Source organism: Aquarana catesbeiana, linkage group LG02 (assembly GCF_042186555.1).
Source record: "Aquarana catesbeiana isolate 2022-GZ linkage group LG02, ASM4218655v1, whole genome shotgun sequence".
NCBI classification, from domain to species: Eukaryota; Metazoa; Chordata; class Amphibia; order Anura; family Ranidae; genus Aquarana; species Aquarana catesbeiana.
The window spans coordinates 265,615,623-265,639,405 of NC_133325.1; the positions used below are offsets into that span (position 1 = coordinate 265,615,623).

The 23,783-nt window shown below is 42.7% G+C and overlaps 1 protein-coding gene across 3 annotated transcripts in view; it reads right to left on the reverse strand.

Annotated features, from left to right (window-relative positions):
- The window catches only part of DZIP1 (DAZ interacting zinc finger protein 1), a 104,973-nt gene that overhangs the window by 74,995 nt on the left and 6,195 nt on the right, over positions 1–23,783 (reverse strand). For all 3 annotated transcript variants that reach the window (XM_073614380.1, XM_073614378.1, XM_073614379.1), the window contains exon 3: positions 18,477–18,561. In XM_073614380.1, the coding sequence (XP_073470481.1) occupies positions 18,477–18,561 (85 nt within the window). The remainder of the gene's footprint in view (positions 1–18,476; positions 18,562–23,783) is intronic.

Here is a 23,783-nt window from a genome sequence, read left to right on the forward strand (position 1 = left end):
GCCTTGATAGCTCTCTGAAACTGATTAAAGGCACTATTATTATTATTGTTGCAGTGTAAACTATGCACTTGTTATATTATTGCGTGTATTCAACATGATGTTGGGGATACCTGCCCCTCATGTTGTAGGGGCCCTTCATCTGGGGAAGTGGATTTATCCACGCGGTGGTTAACCTGGAACAGGGGGAGGGGGAGGATGTTGTGGGAGTTTTTTTTGTCTTTTTGTGGCGTGGTTATGTCTCACCTTTTGTTTTTATTGTGCAAAATATTAATAAAAAGGAATTAACAAAAAAAAATTGCAGACGGATTTTCCTGACCTGGACCAGTAGCACTGGGAAGAGGTATGGAATAGGCCATTCAAACAACTTGTCTCCACTAGGGATTGCTTAATTCAATTTAAAATAGCATACCGTGCTAATTTTACACCGCAAAAGCTTAGCCCAGCAAACTCTTCTTCCTGCTGGCGGTGTGATCATTCAGTGGGGGATTTCTTGCACATCTTCTGGACTTACATACATAGTTAGTGTGGTTGAAAAAAAGACACAAGTCTATCTAGTTCAACCAATAAAAGGAAAAAAAAAAAAAAAAAATTATTACTGAATATATATATATATATATATATATATATATATATATATATATATATATATATATATATATATATATATATATATATATATATATATATATATATATATCTATATCCTAAAAAAAGAAAATCCTATAAGCACAAACCTATACCCACAGTTGATCCAGAGGAAGGCAAAAAACCCCAGCAATACATGATCCAATTTGCTACATCGGCAGGAAACAATTCCTTCTTGATCCCCTGAGAGGCAATCAGATATTGCCTGGATCAACTTTACCTATAAATGTCATGCTTTGATGAAGGCTTCTTAGCCGAAACGCGTCAGGGTAGCCTGTACCCGTGTACCCATGTAACCCAATAAAGGACTTTTATTCAAGAGCATCCGAGTCGCCAGCCCTTTTCTGATTCAATTACCTATAAATGTTAATATCCAGTTATATTATGTACATTTAGGAAAGAATCCAGGTATTTTTTAAAGCAATCTACTGAGCTTGCCAGAACCAGCTCTTGAGGCAGTCTATTCCACATTTTCATAGCTCTTAATGTGAAGAAACCTTTCTGTATTTGGAGATTACATTTCTTTGCGTCCTTTTTTTCCCACAAATAGAGCTTTCTTTTGATGGTATTTGATTGCCTCTGCGATTTTATTTTTTGCGATATAAAAACGGAAAAAGACCGAAAATTTGGAAAAAAATTTGCATATATTGCTCACACGTGCCATGGTTATATGTAGAATAGAGGTCGACCCATATATCGGCCGGCCGATATATCGGCTGATATTTGGCGTTTTTTAATTAATCGGCATCGGCCGATTGTGCTGATAAAAAAGGCAGATTATAACTTCAGCGCAACTTGCAAATGACTTCTGTAAGGCCCCTTTCACACTGGGGCGGTTTGCAGGCGGTATTGCGCTAAAAATACCGCCTGCAAACCGCCCCTAAACAGCCTCCGCTGTTTGTTCAGTGTGAAAGCCCGAGGGCTTTCACACTGAAGCGGTGCGCTGGCAGGACGGTAAAAAAAGTCCTGCCAACCGCTTCTTTGGAGCAGTGAAGGAGCGGTGTATTCACCGCTCCTGCCCATTGAAATCAATGGGACAGCGCGGCTATACCGCGGTAATACCGCGGCTATAGCCGCGCTGTACGAGCGGATTTAACCCTTTTTCGGCCGCCAGCGGGGGTTAAAACCACACCGCTAGCGGCCGAATACAGCCGCAAAAACGACGGTAAAACAGTTTTTAGCGCTGTTTTACCGCCGACGCCCCCACCGCCCCAGTGTGAAAGGGGCCTAATTAAAGTCAATGCAAGTTGCCTGAAGTCTGAGGTCTCTCCTCTCTGGGCAGCCTGCCAAGTCTGATAAAAGAAGCTAAAAAGATACAATGTTTCTACTTATCAATGAACTGAACTCCATGTGTAGTTCTCAGTTTAACCATTTAAAAACTAAATCTTTTCTGACATTTGTTGCTTACAAGTAAAAATCCTGTATTTTCTGCTAGAAAATCACTTAGAACCCCCAAAAATAATATATATATATTTTTTTAGCAGAGACCCTAGGGAATAAAAAAGTGGTTGCTGCAATATTTTTTTACAGTATTTGCGTTTCAAACGCATTTATTTTTTTTTAAAAGTACACTAATGAATTAAAAAAAAAATCTAAGCGGTAAAGTTAGCCCATTTTTTTTTCGGCCAAAAGTTTTGATTACCTGTTTTTGTGTATTTAATATTTAAGATATAGTTTTTTTATCTAAATTATACATACAAGTGAACTGATTGGAGGATTGTTTTGTTTAATAAATGTTTAAATGTAAGAAATTTTCTGTATCACTTATTACTTAAGGTTGCTCACACACTGGAGCGGGCAGGCGTTGACGGTAAAACGCTGCTTTACCGTCATTTTAGTGGCGCTATTCGGCTGCTAACGGGACGCTTATAACGCTTATAAGCTTCGGCAGCACTGCCCATTCATTTCAATGGGCAGGAGTGGTGGAGGAGCGGTATACACCGCTCCAAAGATGCTGCTTGCAGGATTTTTTTAACATCCTGCCAGCGCATCGCCTCAGTGTGAAAGCACTCGGGCTTTCACACTGAGACTGCAGGGGAGCCATTTTGCAAGCACTTTACAAGCACTATTTTTAGCCCAAAAGCTCCTGAAAAATGCCCCATTGTGAAAGGGGTCTAACTGTTAGATTTTATGAGATGAAGGGAAAAAAAAAAAAAAATCAGCATCATATATCGGCCATCGGCTGCCGCGATTTCTAAATATCGGCATCGGTCAGAGAAAAACCCATATCGGTCGACCTCTTATGTGGAATTACACCCCAAAATACATTCTGCTGCTTCTCCCGAGTATGGGGTTACCTTATGTGTGAGACTTTTTGGCAGCCCAGCCACGTACAGGACCCAAAAAACCAAGCACCACCTTCAGGATTTCTAAGAGCGTAAATTTTTGATTTCACTCCTCACTACCTATCACAGTTTTGAAGGCCATAAAATGCCAAGATAGCACCACCCCCCCTCTCCCCAAATGATCCCATTTTGGAAAGTAGACACCCCAAGCTATTTGCTGAGAGGCATGTTGAGTCCATGGAATATTTTATATTTTGCCTCAAGTTGCGGGAATATTACAAACTTTTTTTTTTTTTTTTTTGCACAAAGTTGTCATTAAATGATATATTGCTCAAACATGCCATAGGCATATGTGAAATTACAACCCAAAATACATTCTGCTGCTTCTCCTGAGTACAGGGATACCACATGTGTGGGACGTTCTGAGAGCCTAGCTCTCAGGACCACAAAATCAAATCAACGCCTTCAGGCTTTCTAAGGGCGTAAAATGGTGATTTCACTTCCTCACTACCTATCACAGTTTTGGAGGCCATGAAATGTCAAGATAGCACAAGCCCCCCAAATGACCCCATTTTGGAAAGAAGACACTTCAAGCTATTTTGCCACAAGTTTCGATAAAATATATATATATATATATATATATATATATATATATATATATATATATATATATATATATATTTTTTTTTTTTTTTTTTTTCTTACACAAAGTTGTCACTAAATTATATATTGTTCAAACATGGCATGGTTATATGTGGAATTACACCCCAAAATACATTCTGCTGCTTCTCCTGAGTACGGGGATACCACATGTGTGGTCCTTTTTGCAGTCTACCTGCGTACAGAACCCCGAAAACCAAATCACAAAGTTTTTTGTTTTTTTTTGGAACAAAGTTGTCACTAAATGACAACATTGTGCTTATCCTGAATATGGGGATAACACATGTGTGGGACTTTTTGAGAGCCTAGCCGTGTACCAAAATCAAATCACCGCCTTCAGGCTTTTTAAGGGCATACTTTTTTTATTTCAATCCTCACTGCCTAACAGAGTTTCAGAGGCCAATAAATGCCCAAATAGCATGAACCCCCCCCAAAGGTCCCCATTTTGGAAAGTAGACACCCCAAGCTATTTGCTGAGAGGCATGTTGAGTAATTAGCAGATCTCGCTTTTTGTCAGAAAGTTTTGAAAATTGAAAAAAGAAAAAAAATACTTTTTTCTTTTCTTTCTTCATAGCTTGGTGTCATCTGCAAAAACTTAAATGGTACTTTTAATCCCAGGCCCTATATCATTTCTAAATATATGAAAAAATAAGGGTCTCAACACTGAACCTTGGGGTACACCACTGATAACCTTAGACCATGCAAAGTATGAATCATTAACCACTTCTCTCTGAATACGGTCTTTTAGCCAGTTTTCTATCCATTTTCAAACTGATCGTTCCATGCATGTAGACTTTACCTTACACATGAGTCGTTTGTGGGGAACAATGTCAAACGCTTTGCAAAATCCAAGTATATCACATTCACAGTCACCCCTCTGTCCAAGGTTCTACTACATAGTTACATAGTAGGTGAGGTTGAAAAAAGACACAAGTCCATCAAGTCCAACCTATGTGTGAGATTATAAGTCAGTATTACATTGTATATCCCTGTATGTTGTGGTCGTTCAGGTGCTTATCTAATAGCTTTTTAAAAACTATCGATGCTCCCCGCTGAAACCACCGGAGGGAATTTCACATCCTTGCCCCTCTTACAGTAAAGAACCCTCTACGCAGTTTAAGGTTAAACCTCTTTTCTTCTAATTTTAATGAGTGGCCACGTGTCTTATTAAACTCTCTTCCGCAAAAAAGTTTTATCCCTGTTGTGGGGTAACCAGTACGGTATTTGTAAATTGAAATCATATCCCCTCTCAAGCGTCTCTTCTCCAGAGAGACTAAGTTCAGTGCTCGCAACCTTTCTTCATAAATAATATCCTCCAGACCCTTTATTAGCTTTGTTGCCCTTCTTTGTACATCCTTCCTGAGGACTGGTGCCCAGCTCCAGGTGAGGCCGGACCAGAGTCTTGTAAAGTGGGAGAATTATTGCTTTATCTCTGGAGTTAATCCCCTTTTTAATGCATGCCAATATTCTGTTTTCTTTGTTAGCAGCAGTTGGCATTGCATGCCATTGCTGATCCTATCATCTATTAGAACCCCTCGGTCCTTTTCCATCCGAGATTCCCCCAGAGGTTCACCCCCTAGTGAGTAGACTGCATTCATATTTTTTGCCACCCAAATGCATTATTTTACATTTTTCTACATTAAACTTAATTTGCCATGTAGTTGCCCACCCCATTCATTTGTTCAGATCTTCTTGCAAGGTTTCCACATCCTGTGGAGAAGTTATTGCCCTGCTTAGCGTCATCCGAAAATCCAGAGGTTGAACTGTTTACTCCATCCTAAAGGTCGTTTATGAACAAATTAAACAGGATTGATCCCAGCACAGAACCCTGGGGGACCCCACTTCCCACCCCTGACCATTCCGAGTATTCCCCATTCATCCCCAACCTCTGAACTCGCCCTTGTAGCCAGTTTTCAATCCATGTACTCACCCTATGGTCCATGCCAATGGACCCTACTTTGTACAGTAAACATTTATGGGGAACTGTGTCAATGCTTTTGCAAAATCCAGATACACAATGTCTTTCTTTATCTAGATGGCAGCTCACCTTCTCATAGAAGGTTAATAGATTAATGGTTTAATGGTTTGGCAAGAACGATTCTTCATATATCCATGCTGATTACTGCTAATGATACAGTTTTTGTTACTAAAATCTTGTATATAGTCCCTTATCATCCCCTCCAAGAGCTTGCATTCTATTGATGTTAGGCTAACTGGTCTGTAATTCCCAGGGATGCATTTTTGCCCTTTAAATATTGGTGCTACATTGGCTTTTCTCCAATCCGCTGGTACCATTCCAGTCAGTAGCCTGTCAGTAAAAATTAGGAACAATAGTCTGGCAATTACTTGACTGAGTTCCCCAAGTACCCTCGGGTGCAAGCTATCTGGTCCCGGTGATTTATAAATGTTAATTTTCCCAAGTCTATTTCTAACTCTGTTCTCTGTTAGCCATGAGGGTGCTTCCTGTGATGTGTCATGAGGACAAACACTGCAGCTTTGGTTACTGAAGCCCCTCGATTCCCTCATGAAGACTGAGGAGAAGAATAAACTCAATACCTTTGCCATCTGCCCATCCCTTGTAACCAGATGTCCTTCCTCATTCTTTATGGGGCCAATATGGTCTGTCCTCCCTGTTTTATTGTTTATATAATTAAAGAATTTCTTGGGATTTTTTTTTGCTCTCCTTCGCTATGAGTCTTTCATGTTCTATTTTGTTTAGGGAAGTTGGCTCTTTTGAAATTCAGTGTCTTTGTGTTCCCCTTGTGTTTCCTATTCGTGTGATTTATACTGAAGCCAATTGACCTGTGATCGCTGTTTCCTAAATTGCCCCGTATTACCACATCCGTGATCAGGTCTGTATTGTTTGTAATCAGTAGATCTAGTAACGCCTTGTTTCTAGTTGGTACGTCTACCATCTGACCCATGAAATTGTCCAGTCATTTAGGAACCGGCGAGCCTTAGACGAAAGCATGGTTCCCTCCGCCCAGTCTATGTCTCGATAATTAAAATCCCCCATTATGATAACACTTCCCATCCTTGCTGCTAATCCAAATTGTGATAGGAGGTCCTCTCCCCCTCCTCCCTCAGGTTAGGGGGTCTATAGCATACTTGAGAAAAAAACAAAACAAGTGTAGCGCTAATGAAATGAATATCCAATATGTAAAAACTGTGAAAGTTCCCAAAGATAAGCAAAAAAGGCAAAAAAGCATCAATATGAGAAGTCCTTCAAGAGACTGAAACTTCAAGGGGACATCTATGATGAAAATAAACACACCACCACCTGAAGATGAAGAGGCTTACCAGATGGGATGGACCCAAAGGGCATACGCCAAGTTGGGTCAGATAGGCTTGGGTGGTGAGTGACTCGAGACGACCTGGAAAGATGATACTTGTGGATGAATCCCTTTAAATGGTGGGTGTCCAAACCAGGGGGGGGGCGATGTAGATGAAGCAAGCCAGATGGTATCATATCCCTCAGAATCGAGTTTAGAAGAGCCAAACGATGATGTAGACAAGTGGAAAAAGAAGGACTGGCCACATAGTGTAAATCCGTAAAAAATATATGTAATTTATTAAAAAAGATGTACACTCACATATAAATCCAGGTAAAACAGATAAAACAGCGCTGAGAAAAGAAGTGGCGACAGTGGGGACCCCACTGTCGCCACTTCTTTTCTCAGCGCTGTTTTCTGACCCAACTTGGCGTATGCCCTTTGGGTCCATCCCATCTGGTAAGCCTCTTCATCTTCAGGTGGTGGTGTGTTTATTTTCATCATAGATGTCCCCTTGAAGTTTCAGTCTCTTGAAGGACTTCTCATATTGATGCTTTTTTGCCTTTTTTGCTTATCTTTGGGAACTTTCACAGTTTTTACATATTGGATATTCATTTCATTAGCGCTACACTTGTTTTGTTTTTTTCTCTTGTCCATGCCTTGTTGGTTGTGTTAGCTGCTTTTGTTTCATATAGGGCAGCGCAGAATCGTTTTGTACATAGGTCTATAGCATACTCCCAGTATTATTTTCCCCTTAGCTTTATCCCTACTCATAAGGATTCCACCTCCTCCCTAGCTCCCTTATTGATGTCATCTCTCACATTCACTTGTACATTATTCTTGATATATAGGCATACCCCTCCCCCTTTTTTACCCTCTCTATCCCTGTGATAAAGGGAATACTCTTGAATGGTTAATGGTGCTTATGACAAAGGCCTTATGGTCTGAAATGCGTCAACTGACTTAATCTGCGTTTGTTCACTGTGGCTATTCGATAAAATGAAGAAATTTTAAAAGCAAAAACCGGAGTACGGATCATTTTTTCCACACTACTCTACTCAGCCAGCGACTGTGGATTGAGCACCTGGGAGCTCTGCTATCTATACGTTGTATGGGTAGTGGTACTGACTTTTCTGTTTATATCCTTGAATGGTTGCCAGCCAATCATGAGAGCTGTTGAACCAGGTCTCTGAAATTCCCACAAAATGTAAATCCTCCTAGTTCAACAGTTACTCTAGTTCACCCATCTTGTCCGCAGGCTCCTGGCATTAGTGAACATCCCACGTAGTTTAGACCGTTCGTATACTGTCCTCTTATTGGGTGTTCCGAGATTGCAAATAGGACTTGTTACTATACTTACCTCGGGTTTATGCGCTTTAGTCAACCTACCACTAATGCCCCCAATACTACCCTCTGGAATATGTTCATTGCTGAATATCTCTACCTCTGGACCCTCCCCTCCATTGCCTAGTTTAAAAACCCCCCTCTAACTTTTCGGCCATCTTCACTCCCAGCACATCTCTGCACCCTCCTCATTTAGGTGCAGTCCATCCCTTCTATAGAACTTGTGACCCACTGAGAAGTCAGCCCAGTTCTCCAGGAACCCAAACCCCTCCTTACTACACCAGCTCCTCAGCCACTTGTTTACTTCCCTAAACTCCCTCTGCCTTTCTGGTGTGGCTCGAGGTACCGGTAGAATTCCTGAGAATACTACCTTGGAGGTCCTTTTCCTCAATTTAGCTCCTAAGTCCCTTAAATCGTTCTTTAGGACACTCCATCTGCCTCTGACTTTGTTATTGGTGCCAACGTGCACCATGACAGCCGGGTCTTCCCCAGCCCCTCCCAGCAAACTGTCCACCAAATTTGAGATGTGCCGAACCCGAGCGCCCGGTAGACAGAATACAGTTTGGCGCTTCAGGTCTTTGTCACAGATTGCCCTCTCAAGAATTGAGTCCCCTACCACCAGAATCTCTCTATCCTTTCCCTTCCTTCCCCCCCCTCTCACTGGAGGAGTTCTTCCCCTGGCAGCTAGGAGAGTCCCTTAGCTCCAGCAGTGCTGATCCCTTACCGGTTTCACCAATGTCACTCAATGAAGCATACTTATTGGGATGCTCCAGCCCAGGCTCGGCCTCCCTGGCACTTTTCCCCCTCTATCCTTCCTATCACCCATCTACTCGTTTCTAGTGCCTGCACCTCTTTGTCTCCACACGCCTCTGTGCTGGCCCCTGTCGACACCTGCCAGGTACGTTCCCGGCTCTCCTTTGGTATGGAGGGCCTTCTCAGTGCTGAGAATTGCTTCCCTAGATTCAGAACCTGGGCTTCCAGGGAAACAATGTGCTTACATTTTGCACAGCAGTATTCGCCCTTGATCAGATGATCAAGGAATGCATTAATGCCGCAAGATGTACACAGAGTCGGGCATCGTACCTACTAATTTAATGAGGATTGGGGATTATACCTTGTCCAAACTACCTAACAACTAGCTTCCTGAAACTAATACTCAACAATCTAATACTCAACAATACAATACACAGGTATTCGCCTCCCATGTGCACTCGCAGCCCACGTGCACTACAGGTACTCACACAACACAGGTACTCACAATACACACACACAAAAAAAAAAAAAAATCACACCTTAATTTTTGCCCTTCAACTATTCCTGCAGTGCCATTACTCCAGTCAATTCCTGGGTAGTTATGATCACTATTCCTGCCCTTGCAACCCTTTCTATCTGTGCAAGGAGCTGAGTCTCTACCTCCTCATTAACACTGGGAGGTCTATAACAAACTCCAATGATTACCTTTGTAGTACGCACACTCATAATGCTTCAGCCTCATCATACTCTCCATCAACTAGGTCACACACGCTTTGAGATAATTTCTCACATAGAGCTAGACACCACCACCACCCTGCCATTTTACCCTGTCTTTCCGAAAGAGAGCATAGCCAGGAATATTAATAGCCCATATTAATAGCCCAGTCATGTGAAGAACTTGTCCAGTCATCACTCAATACTGGAATAACATTGTGGATGTAATATATGCTGTTGCTCACACCACCTTTTCTCCCTCAACCAAAACGTGTCTGCTGCACTTAGTTGAAGACCTGGTCTCTGCACGCACACACGGAACGGACCCCCCCCCCCCCATTCAGTTCTGGAAGCACCTAGTGAACGCTGCTCTACCTTACTATCAAGCCACTTACAGCAAAAATTCATAAAAGTATGGGCAGGCTGGCTTTGGGACCCCTCTACAGCTACACCCTCTAATGTTCATGACTATTTTAGCTGCGGTTGAGTTAACCCTTGATACAATTTGCCTATCTTCCCCCTTTCATGTGGGAGGACCATATTGTGTCTGTGTAATGGATGTGCATTGTAAGTCTATTGCTTTCATATCTCCTACCTATCTTACGCGAGCCACGTACCAGCTCTGCAATTTAATGTGGTTTACTTTGTTCTAACTGTTGATGATTTTGTTAAAAATGTTTGTCACTTTGTGTCCTACCCCTGCGAGGGCTTGGCCATGTGGTTTTTGTACAAGCTTTTGACAACTCAATATAAAAGAAGTTTCAAAGAAAACACACTGTGTCAGTATCATAATGAAGGATACCTAGTGAAAGATGCATTTTCTATCCTCTCTACTACCTGTACAACCAAATCTACCTTCTCACAGCACATTTTTTCATGTCTTTTGTGCTACCAAATTGAATAATGACCTTTCAGCTAAAAATATTCTGCTTTATCAACAAGGGTATTCAGGTCTGACATGAGGCAGAGGGCCAGCAGAGCATTACTACACTATGAAATTGCTACACCACTATACTGAGCATTTGCCATACTTCCTTTTTAATGAAACATTCTTCACTTCATTTGGCTGACACTACCTTGTTTGCAACAAAGGACAACTCATTTAAAATATCAAGCTTAAGGGCTGGTTTACACCAGATCCTGTCCAGTGCATTTTTATTCTGCATCAAAAATGCATGGACAGTGTTTAACACGGATTCCAATGTCCCTAGTTTACACCAGTGCAGTGAACAAAAGTACAATATGTTGCATTTTTTTTCTGTATGGAACGCATCTGGAAGACAGCAAATGCACCAGAATGCATGTTCTCAATTGAGGCACTGGAACACATCAAAAATGCATTAAAAACGCACACGCAGAAATGCATCCGGAATGCAGAAATTGTGGTGTGAGTTGGCCCTTAGAGAAAATTCATCACTGTAGACATTCTGTGTACCCTTATTTACCAACATATTTGTTAATATTAAAATATGTCGTACTTGTGATATGTAACGCAAATTTCTCTGCATAGATGTAAAATATTTCCTGCAAACTCCCTTTCCCTTAAATTTATCACAATCACACACATAACATGCCATACTGGGTCTGATGTATAAAGTGTTTGACTGTACAGCTTTCCTTATTTCACACCTGGAAACTGCTATGGCATTTTAAAATATGTAAGAATGACATTGTTTGGTTGCCAGTAGAGAAACTCAGACTATTCTTACCCAAATACTTATACCATGACACTGACCTAGAGTGCGGAATATTAGTTCACCTGGAACTAATGATATTATTGTGGTATAAGGCAGGCAGAATACTTTAAATGTGGCCCATACCTTATACATCGCTAGGTTAAAGCGATTTGTGATGCTGTTTGTAAAGATAGTATTTTATAAGACCCACATGTGTCAGCTTTGTCAAAATTAGATGAAAGAAGAACTCCCCTCAGGCATATATAGGAGATAACCTTTCTCCCCTTCTGGCCCAATTTGGAAAGAAATGCCAAATGTGGAAAACATTACCGCTATCCCCAGTGAGAAGGGTGAACTTGCTAAAGATGGTATATCTTCCTAAATTTGTATATTTTTTTTAGGAATACTCCGTGCCCGCTCCCCAAATCCTTCTTTCAAAAATTGGATTCTATTATCTCCACCTTTGTCTGGGCTGGGAAAACCCTGAGACTGGCAAAGCGGACGTTTCAGCTCCCCCTATGCCAAGGAGGACTGGCAATGCCTCACTTCCAGCTCTACTATTGGGCGGCAGTCCTGGTAACGGTCCGGTGGTGGTTTGACCAGCCCAGACAGAATCCTGCGGTGACCCTGAAGCAGTCATCCTGGGATCCCATGAGGCATTAACCAATTTACCCTACAGAGGTCCCAAAGCCCACCCCCAAACGACGACCTCAATGTGCACGACTATACAGGTGGCAGAGGGCGAGGGCAATCTACAAGTCAGATTCCGTAGTTTCGCCCCACACTCCTCTGTGGGGTAATCCTACGCTGCCACATCTGTACGGGATCCCAGACCCCCAGCTGTGGGCGGCTAGAGGGATAATCACCGTCAAGCACATATTCGCAGATGGATCCTTCTCCTCCTCCAAGACTCTAAAGGCTAAATATGACATCCCTGCCACTATGAAGTTTAGATATTACCAACTCAGACACGCGACACTGGCCCAATTCCCAGGTCCCCTGACCCTCCAGACTGATGCGGTTGAAAGGCTCCTTATTGCCAAATTCATGGACAAACCCCTGTCCTCGCTCTATTTTTTTCTTTCCATTGCACATCCCTGACGAAAGTCTTTAACAAATGGAAGGCTGACATCCTGGACTTGACTGACGAGAGCTGGGAAGACATAGTCTCTGACTACACCACTAAAATGATCTCAGCAAAAGATTGCTTCATCCAAATTAAGTTCCTGCATAGGGCTTACTCCATCCGTGAGACTAGCCATCATATACCCTGGAACAAATGCTCCCTGCTCTAGATGTGGTTCATCCCCTGGCACGTTCTTCAATGTGGTATGGTCGTGCCCTGTGTTGCGTCCGTACTGGGAAAGCATACTGGAAGTCCTGGACACCTTTGGTGACTGGTCCCTCAGTATGGACCAGACCTTTGCACTGCTTGGGAATATGGAGAACATTGAATCCTCGAGGCATGAAAAACTATTTCTGTTCTATGCCCTATATTATGCAAGAAGAGAGATTCTCCTCAAATGGAAGCAATCCATTCCCCCCATGCAGCATATGTGGAGGGCCACGATAAACTCTGTCCTACCACTGTACAAGCTCGCATACGAGAGTAGAAACTGCCCTAAAAAATTCGATAAGGTCTGGTCCCAAGGGGTTGACGCACATAGATAGAGCCTTAGAGCTCATAGGGAAACCTTAGGCCATATTGTTGTTCCTTAGCGTTATCTCTTGGTTACAGATAACAATGCTACTCGACTATGTGCCTAAGTAGACCCCCCCCCCCCCCCCCACTTATCTCTCCCTATCCCTTTACCCCTCCCCTTCTCTCCTCTCCTCTTTTTTTTTTTGTAGATCCAAAGATATTATCAGGAACAATATTGTTGTCATACTTAATTGCCCAAAAATACCATAGTCTGGAAAAGGCTACTAGATGTACCTTTAACTGTTACCTTAGACCTTTATGACCTTATGTATGTAATTGATGTCAATGAACTCTGTCACTGTCAACTTTTATACTTTCAAATAAAAAACTATATACTGTAAAAAAAATTAGATGCAAGGTTCTTTTATTTGGTAAAATTGTGTCACTTAGGGCCCCATTAACACCACTGCATTTCAGATACTATATAAAGAAAAACAGTCAACAACTGGAATTTGTAGTAACATTCACAAGCAAATTGTTTTAACGGTACAGTCATATCTCTCAGACAGACATTCCCAAAGAAGAATTCCGGGTATGGATATTTTTTACATAGTTCGAACCAATGTAACTATGCATATACAATACCTGGCCAATGCCCCTGCAAGCTGGAAATCACCGAAGTAGATAGTAGTGGTTTGGTGCATTGTGAATGCAAATTGTTCTGATCAGTTTCTATGCCGTGCGATTGGCTTGCTGCAATGTGAATGCAAACTCTTCTCTGATTGAACAAGGTGAAGTGACATCACACTCTCCACCTCATCTGATCAGAGAACGCTTTGCATTCATTCAGGAGTTGCAAACAAATTCTCTGACTGGCGCCCATGCCAACAGCTGACCTCTTGTGTTCAGAATGCAGCAGAGGGGAGGACACAGGAGCAGAGAGGAGACAAAGCAGGGCTGCGGATAATGAAGGCACGTAAACTGACCACGATGTCAGGGCTCAGCAGCCATTATACACCGTGGTCAGGTTACAAAGGGGAGGGTATAATCAGGCAGGATCAGATAGGTATTTGAAGGGGGGGGGGGGGGGGATTACAGTCATCCAAATGACACAGCACAAGCACTGTGCTGTATAAAAGGTTTTAAGGGAACAGGATCTGTGTTTTTTTTCGGGTTAACAAACGCTTTAAAGAGGAAGTAAACCCCAGGCGATTTTTCTTATTTTTTCAACAATAAATACTATTGCTATTAACAGATGTTAATACATTTAAATCGGCATAAAACAAAGTCGGAAAATACCTTATTTATCGTCTTTATTATATCTCCATTTCTGGGTATCGGCCACGCCATTACTTGTACTGTTACGTGAATCTATTCTGGACGTCACTTCCGCCCTTACCCTTTGGAAATCTCGCGCATGCGCCGTAGAGCCGTCACAAGGGGGAGAAGCTGGAGATGATCACAGCAGCATCGTTAGACTTCCCTCTGTGCGGTTCAGAGAGGAAGCTTGTGAATACTAATGTCCCCGCATGCAGGGGAGATAGAAACGGCACACATAGTGTGCCGTATTGAAAATACCTAGTGCGCAATCGCGCCTGACATCACTCAAACTTGCAGGACGATTTCTATGGAAACAAACACAGTGAGTACTTTCACAGGCAGCGATCAGCTGCCTCCAATACAACTAAAAGTTGTATTGGAAGGTTTACAACCACTTTAATATTTTTTGCTCTCAGAGCCATTTTTCTTTTTTTTTGCACACATTAAACTTTGGTACACAATATTGTCTACAGACGACGTATTAAAAGCCTTTACAGGCCATGAGGCCATAGCAGGGGCATAGATTCTGGGAGCTTGTGGAAGCAATGCTAAATTGCTAAACCTGAAAGCTGGAAGTTGACTTGCAATGTTTACACACAAGTGTAAAATTACCCTGCTGCTGAGGTAAGCCTTACCTCAGAGACTTGGTTCACAGCAGTGTGATACTATTTAGTAGTGCGACTTTGATGCAACTTGTTGCGTTTTGGCTTTTTTTTGCATATTTTATGGAGCCAAATTGCACTCTAAATCGCACCAAAGTAGCACACAGCCCTTTCCCAAAGTTGCATTGCATCAGTGTTGCACTGATGTGAACGAGCACTATTGGAGACAATGTTATTTCCATTGTCATGTAATTCAGTGTGACCTCACACTGCATCTGAAATCGCATCGAGATAAACCAAGCCTAAGGCAATTAAAGAGTTAAATCACATGGAAAATTCTGAAATACTGCTTCCAGTGATTTATATCGCACCTATCCTTACAACTGCCATGCTTTTGTTAACAAAATACTACTTGATGTAGGTCAGATGGAATCTTCAGCTTCACGCAATTGATTAGCATAACATACAACAACATATAAACAAGCACTTGAATAGACACAGCTGCAGCACCTTCCCCCTTGAAAACACATGTAAAAATGCAAAAGAACAAAAGCACCGTAAGGGCCGGTTCACACTGGTTCGACATGCGCTTCAACTTCCAGAGTACAAGTCACATGACATGTCAAAAATGAATGGTCCCCTATGAGAGCCGTCTTAAAGCGGAAGTCCTGCAAAAATTTTCCCGCAAAAAGGTGCCAAATGTGACACCGGAGGGGGGGTGTCCGAAAAGCGGACGTTCCATTTTTGTGTGGAACTCCGCTTTAAAGGAGTTGTAAAGTCAGAAGGTTTTTTATCTTAATGCATTCTATGCATTAAGATAAAAAGCCTTCTGTGTGCAGCAGCCGCCCCAGCACCACCTAATACTTACCTGAGCCCAGGGTGGATATAAATCAATGATTTTTAAAAAAAATAAATAAACAAAATCTGATTTTTTTAAATTTAAACCTGATTTTTTTTTATTTAAAATCGATTTATTTTAATAAAATGCTTTTTGGGCAAAAATCTATCTAAAGATAGTTTTCTTTTTAAGATACATTAATAATTTAGTTTATTCATCATGAAATGGAGCTTAGTTACATTTTTGGTAAACTCATTCAATGAATCCATAGGTGTGCGCAAGCGTATTGCATTAGGGTGTGCGCCCCAAAGCTCAAACATACATGCATGTGTGTGTGTCTACATATATATGACCCCGACACATTGATCTTCGTGCCGCCACAGTGAAAGAGAACTGAGTAAGCACTTCTCTTATGGCAGAGCCAATAAGAGGAAGATCTTTCCCATCTCCCTGCCTGCACACAGAGTGATAATGTTAATGCGCACTAGGTGATTAGAGTGTGCGCAGCCACACCCAGCACACCCTGTGCGCACACCTATGAATGAATCCAAGCTCTGCAAGCAGAGATAAGATGCACTACATTGATGCATTCACACAATTTCACAGTAACCCTGAGATAAACCAAAGTTCAGCAATATTACTTTATCCCATTGTTGTGCAAATCTATGTACACTGCAAACTGTATGACTGAATCAGTTCAGATTTTTACTAACCTGACAGCATATTATTCTAAATAGGAAACCTTAATTTTGTTTGCAAATATTAAAGATTCTAACTACCAGCAAGAATAAGTCCAACATTTAAAGTGCACCTGTCATTTCAGATCCATTATGTCAGCACCTGTTAGCGGGCATCCACTCACCTGCTGCCGCCACGTCCCTCACCTTGTTGTGTCACTGCCACATCACCAGCTGTCCCATTAAAGTGAATGGGACTGTCGGTGAGTCAACAGCGGGTCAGAGGAGGAGCTCTGTGGGACAGAGATGACAGTTGCTCTTTAAAAATTATGATTTAAATCAAGGTGATTTAAATCAAGCCTTTTTACTAGTGATTTAAATCAAATCCACACTGCCTGAGTCTCATCTCTGTCCAGCGACATCCATGAATGCTTCGGCTGTCTGAGACTCTCCCTCCTGATTGGCTGAGACACAGCAGTGGTGCCATTGGCTCCTGCTGCTGTCAATCAAAGTCAGTCAATCAGGAGAGAGAGGGGGCCAGGCCGCAGCTTCGTGTTTAAATGGACACAGGGAGCTGTGACTCGGGTCGGGTGCCCCCATAGCAATCTGCTTGCTGTGGGGGCACTCAACAGGAGGGAGAGGCCAGGAGAGCCGAAGAGGGACCCGGGAAGAGGAGGATCTGGGCTGCTCTGTGCAAATCCACTGCAACAGAATAGGTAAGTATAACATGTTTGTTATTTTTATTAATCTGGGATCTAGGGGCTCTCTTGTTAAAGGGGGCTTCCAGATTCCAATAAGCCCCCGCGCCCACAGACCCCCACAACCACCGCCCGGGGTTGCCGGGAAGAGGCCCTTGTCCCCATCAACAAAGGGACAAGATACATTGGGGTGGGGCGCAAAGCACTGAATTTTAAAGCTGCCTTTAACATACATGACCGCACTTATAACTTTACTGCATGTTTCAAATGCTTAACACAGGCACTGAAGTTGTGTCAAGCGATGCTTCTCAAACACCCTATGAAATTTAACAAAATGATTTTTTACATTGAATGTTAGAACTACTTCACATGATTGCAAAAAGGCAGTAAAACTGGGCGGTTGATAGAGATTTTAAATTGTTCACCAACCACCCACCAAAATCCAGACATAGCAGCCAGAGTGTAGTACACATGCCACACCCTTGACTCTTTGCTTCCACCTTGGAATTTGAAAAAAAAAACAAAAAAAACACACAGGCATTCAGGAGGTTGTAGGATTGCCTTCTGAATACCTGACAGCTCCCTTTTTTGACGATTTGCAACCATGCCTTCTGCTGAAACGTGCTGTAAACACCATGGGCACATTTACAGCGCATTTCAGCATAAGTCAATGGAGGTCATTGCAAAATATCAATGTCTGCCGAAATCAGCAGGCATTGTTATTTTTTGGCTTGCAGCAACATGAGGCAACACTAATACTATCGTGTGTACACCTCCATGTACTCTCTATTTTATTCATTTTAAGTGGCGTTGATAGGTAGTCGGGCAGTGCTAAAAACATGACCCAACTGCATACTTTTCACTCTTGTGCAAACAAGGCCTGCCACTTGAAAAAAAGTGCTTCTAAATTGCATGTCTAAGCTTAGGTTAACACTAAGTGCGATAATGAAATCCTGCGAGTTAAGTGCAACTTGCACAATTTCATTCCTGCATGTCAGTGCCCTCTTCAGAGACATCTGTGTGGGTGTATGCACAGATGTCAATGGAAATCGCACCCCGAAAATCACCAAAAGTAGTACAGAAACTACTTTTGGAAATCGGTGCGGCGCTGCAAATGCGGCATCACACCGATTAGGACAGTGCCATTGCTGGAAATTGCCGTTGATTTGGCATGTGATTTGACATGTCAAATCGCATGCCAAATCGCACCAATGTTAACCAGGGCTTAAGTGCAGAAGTGCAAACGGGCCCTAAAATACGGCACATTACTGGCCAGAATGAAAGTCGGGACACACTTGTGTACCAATATATTAGCCTACTATATACTGTTCTTACAAAGATATTATTTACCTAAAGAAGTGTCTTCAGCATGCCTCCTCTTTATGTGACTTTCTAAATACGAAGAGTTTACAAAAGACTTCTCACAATGTTGGCACTGAAAGGAAAAAAACATGTATACATACTTATATATTTGTTTTTATAGAAAGTCTAATATCAAGTATCACAATTACTATATACAGCCGTGGCCAAAAGTTTTAAGAATGACACAATTTTCACAAAGTTTGCTGCTTTTCTTTTTAGATCTTTTTGTTAGATGTTATTATGGTATACTGAAGTATAATTACAAGCATGTCATAAGTGTCAAAAGGCTTTTATTGACAATTACATGAAGTTTACGCAGAGTCAATATTTGCAGTGTTCACTGTTCCTCACCAAACTGTTCTTGGATGGTTGGGAGACGTTGCTCTCGAAGGATGTTTTTGTACCATTTCTTTATTCATGGCTGTGTTCTTAGGAAAAAATGTGAGTGAGCCCACTCCCTTGGCTCAGAAGCAACCCCACACATGAATGGTCTCAGGATGCTTTACTGTTAGCATGACACAGGACTGATGGTAGCGCTCCCCTTTTCTTCTCAGGACAAGTTTTTTTTTCGTATGCCCCAAACAGCCGGAAAGGGACTTCCCCAGTCCTCAGCAGTCCAATCCCTCTACCTTTTGCAGAAGATAAATTCAGAAGGTGGGGTAAGTGGCGCTCCCTAATAGGGGGGTAAGTCGTTCTATTTAGGCACTCACAATATCGGGGACTACCCTAAACATAAATACTGGATCATAAATGTGTCAACTCAAAATATGTGATCCCGTGCAAAATAATAATATTGATCCCGTAAAAAAAAAAAAATAACAAATATAGCACCAATCATATACCAGAGAGAGTGTATAGATAATGTTCATCTATATATATACTTATTGCCAAGTCCAGAAATGAAAAAATAGCAAATTCAACAAAAATCGTGAAAAACAGTACCAAGTCCAAGTCTTCTAGGGTCCCACGGCGGCTCTCGCAGCTCCTCCCCGCATCAGATAACCCCCTAGGAGAAGTGCTCTCCCGGGGGGGGGGGGGGTTACCTTGGCGCCCGTGTCATTGGATTTGATTGACAGCAGCGGGAGCCAATGGTTGCGCTGCTATCAATCTATCCAATCAAGAGCCGGGACCCCGTGGAGAGAAGGACAGCGCGTCCCCGCAGAAGAAATGAAGGTGCTCAGGTAAGTAAAAAGGGGGGGGGGGGGCTGGGGGGCCAGTGACTGCCAGGTGTTTTTTTTAATTAATGCATAGGATGCATTAAGGTGAAAAAACACGAGAGTTTACAACCCCTTTAAGTGACTGCAGGCCTGAAAAAAATGACATGTATGTATCTACTTTCAGTTTATACTGTATAAATAGAGGTGATTTGTGAGAACTGGATCACAGAAAGTCAGCACAAAATCTAAGAAATTGTCCACAATAATCAGAATTCGTTTAATGTGTCTATAGATTGAAAACTGATTAGGTGCTATGGCTTTTATGCTCCACTTCATAAATCACCCAAACACACTTAAGCTGGGTACAAATTACTTTTTTTTTTTTGCTGATCGAAAAAACTGAACAGACTCCTCCATCCACACATAAGAGGTGATTGGGGAAATCTTTCCCGTTGCGCTATTGTATTCTGATAGCTGGGACTCCTCCATTGTCAGAATACATTGATCAGTGCTGCAGCTCATTGGCTACAGCGCTGATCAAACAAAAATTCACCAACAGTCCCATTCAAGAAAAATCGATTATTAGGTTGACGCCTCAAGAACTTAAACAGCCATAGATGGATCGAACTTTGGCCATTCCCTGCTGAACTTCAATCCATCTAGGGCCAGCTTAACCACTTACCAACCGGGCCATAGCCGAATTACGGCTACAGCACGGTCGGATATCTCTGGGAGGGCGTACTATGACGGCCTCCCAGAATAGCGCTACCGCACAGGTCGGATCACGGTAAAGGGCCAATGACAGCGGCCCTTTAACACGTGATCAGTTGTTAAGCCAGCGCATGCCCGGTTCAGCTCTTCCCCTCTCCGTACCGATTGATACAGTGTGTGAGAAGAGTGGAGCAGCGCTGTGGGCTGGATCTGAAGTGCCCACAGTGCTTATCTGTGCCAATTTCTGTCTCATCCATCCCCATTCATGGCTCACTCATCCCCATCAATGGCTCATTCATGCTCATCCATCCCCATCCATGGCTCATTTATGCCTCATTCATGCTCATCCATGCTTCATCCGTGCCACATCAGTGGTCATCTGTGCCACATCCATGCCACATCAGTGGTGCTCATCTGTGCCACATCCATGCCACATCAGTGCTCATCCGTGCCACATCCACGATCATCCGTGCCACATCAGTGATCATCCGTGCTACATCAGTGATCATCTGTGCCACATCCATGCCACATCAGTGATCATCCGTGCCACATCCATGCCACATCAGTGCCCATCCGTGCCACATCAGTGCCCATCCGTGCCACATCCATGCCACATCAGTACTCATTCGTGCCACATCAGTGCTCATTCGTGCCACATCAATGCTCATTTATGCCACATCAGTGCTCATCTGTGCCACTACAGTGCCCATCCGTGCCACTACAGTGTCTTACAAAATTGTAATAGGTAGTCAAATTAGATTTGAAATTTATATCCCTAGAACACCTGATGGTGCTCCCTGCATGTTGGGACTCTGTATATGGCCAGGCTGTGTAATGTGGTATCGCTATACTCAGGAGGAGTAGCAGAATGTATTTTGGGGTGTAGTTTTTGCTATGTACATGCTATGTGTTAGAAATATCTTATAAATGGACAACTTTATGTAAAAAAGAAATGAGTTTTAATTTTCTTTCCACATTTTCCAAAGACTTGTGGAAAAAAAATGACATGCTCGAAAGACTCATAAAATATACGTTGGGGTGTTTGCTTTCCAAAATGGGGTAATTTTTGGACGTGTTGCTCCAGGGCCTTCAAAAGTGTAATAGGTAGTCTAGAAATTATGTGTATTTTATGCTCCTAGAACACCTGATGGTGCTCCCTGCATGTTGGGCCACTGCATGTGGCCAGGCTGTAAAAAAAAGTCCCACACATGTGGCAAAACTCAGGAGGAGTAGCAGAATGTATTTTGGGGTGTAATTTGTGGTATGCATATGCTGTGTGTGAGAAATAACCTGTTAATAATGACAATTTTGTGAAAAAAAGAAAAAAAATCTATAATTTGCAAAGAATTGTGGGGAAAAATTACAACTTTAAAAAAACTCGCCATGCCTCTTTCTAAATACTTTGGAATGTCTACTTTCCAAAAGGGGTCATCTGGGGATATTTGTACTTTCCTAGCTTGTTAGACCCCTTTCACCCTGGGTGCTTTTCAGGCGTTTAACGCTAAAAATATCGCCTGTAAAGTGCCTGAAAAGCGCCTCTCAAGCCACCCCAGTGGGCAGTGCTCTGGGCGGTCATGTGACCTCCTGCCACTCACCCCCCCGATCTAAGCACTACGGGGGGGGGGGGGGCAGTCTGACCTCCCAGCTAACGTCAGAGGGGAATTTCAGCCCCTCCGGCTGTAGCCCTTAGATTGGGGTAGGAGAGCAAAGCAAGGTCACGTGACAGTCACAAAGCTATCTGAAATAAGGTATATAGCAGCCTCATTTAAAAAAAAAAACATTTACACTGTGTAGTATACCCTATTAGAACAGAGAGGCTGGCAGTAATCTTACTCTCTGACTTTACAACCACATTAAAGGGATACTAAAGGGGAAAAAAAAAAACATGTTATACTTACCTGCCCTGTGCAACGGTTTTGCACAGAGTAACCATAAACCTCCTCTTCTCAGGTCCCCCGCCAGCGCTTTGCACTCCTCCCCCATCCTGAGTATGCCCCATAGCAAGCTGCTTGCTATGGAGGCACTCCTGTGTAGTTGCTCCCAAGCCCCACTCTGTGTGTCCATAACACACACAGAACAGGGCTCAGCTCTGCCCCCATCTCCCTCCTCAGTGGCCGTGACTGACAGCAGTGGAACCCAATGGCTCCCGCTGCTGTGTCTGAGCCAATAAGGAGATAGTCAGGAGAGCAGCTACGTCCACATCACTGGATCGAGATTGGACTCAGGTAAGTAATAGGGGGAATCCAAACAAGTCTCGCTGCTCCAGGTGAGACAGAAAGCCTGATGATCTAGTGCAGTGTTTCTCAACTCCAGTCCTCAAGGCGCACCAACAGGTCATGTTTTCAAGATTTCCCTCAGATGAAATGGCTGTGGTAATTACTAAGGCAGTGAAACTGATCAAATCACCTGTGCAAAATAGTGGTAATCCTAAAAACATGACCTGTTGGTGCGCCTTGAGGACTGGAGTTGAGAAACACTGATCTAGTGAGTGCCCACCCTGGCTCGCCTCCGCATGCAATCAAAGTAGAAGAAATGGCTGCACTCCATGATCGATCAAAATTCTTTTATTAGAACATCCGAAGTGCTGACAAAAACAGAGAGCTGGTAGAGGCGTTTCACACACTTCAGGTGCGCTTAGTCATTAGGGGGGTTGGGGGAGCTGCACACAGAAAGTTTTTTTTTAACTTCATGCATAGAATGCATGAAAATAAAATACGTTCAGCTTTTAGAACCATGCTAAATGGTTATGGTTAGCCATGGAAAATAAAGCTTCTTAGGTAATGCTAATACAAGACAAGCAAGTAAGTGATCCTGATCTCACTACCCTCAGTACTATGTGCAGCTGTACATCTGCACCCTAAAATACATGTAAATCTTAACTCCAGTATAAAAAGAAATATAAGAGGCATATGTAATTTTATTTGAAACTTAGGCCCCTTTCACACTTGAGCGATTTCTCCTGTGAATTTGGACTGCAAAGTCGCATGACAAGTCGTACCCCTTGATTTCCAATGAGTACCATTCATATCTGTGCGACTTCAAAGTAGTCCCTGCACTACTTTGGTCAAAATTTGATGCAACTTGAGGTCCACAGACCTCAGGATTACACAGGCATTGCTTCAAGTCGTGTAAACGTCGCAGCATAATCGTGCGACTTTCAGGTCGCACAAGTGTGAAAGGGGCCTAAGTGAGCTTTTATGTATTCCTTTCAGATTTGTGAAGTAATTCAACATGAAACGATTTGTATTACAGGAGCTTCCTGTAATACAGATAGGTCACTGCTGCTCTTTCATCTTGTGCAGGGTGACTGGTCTGGTATCTGCCCCCTCTAGTTTTCTGCAGGCAGCCAGTAGTGCATGAAAATGCTGAGCCCCTCCCACAAATCTGTTCTCAGTACAGGCCATGTACAGCACAGTGATGATGTTAC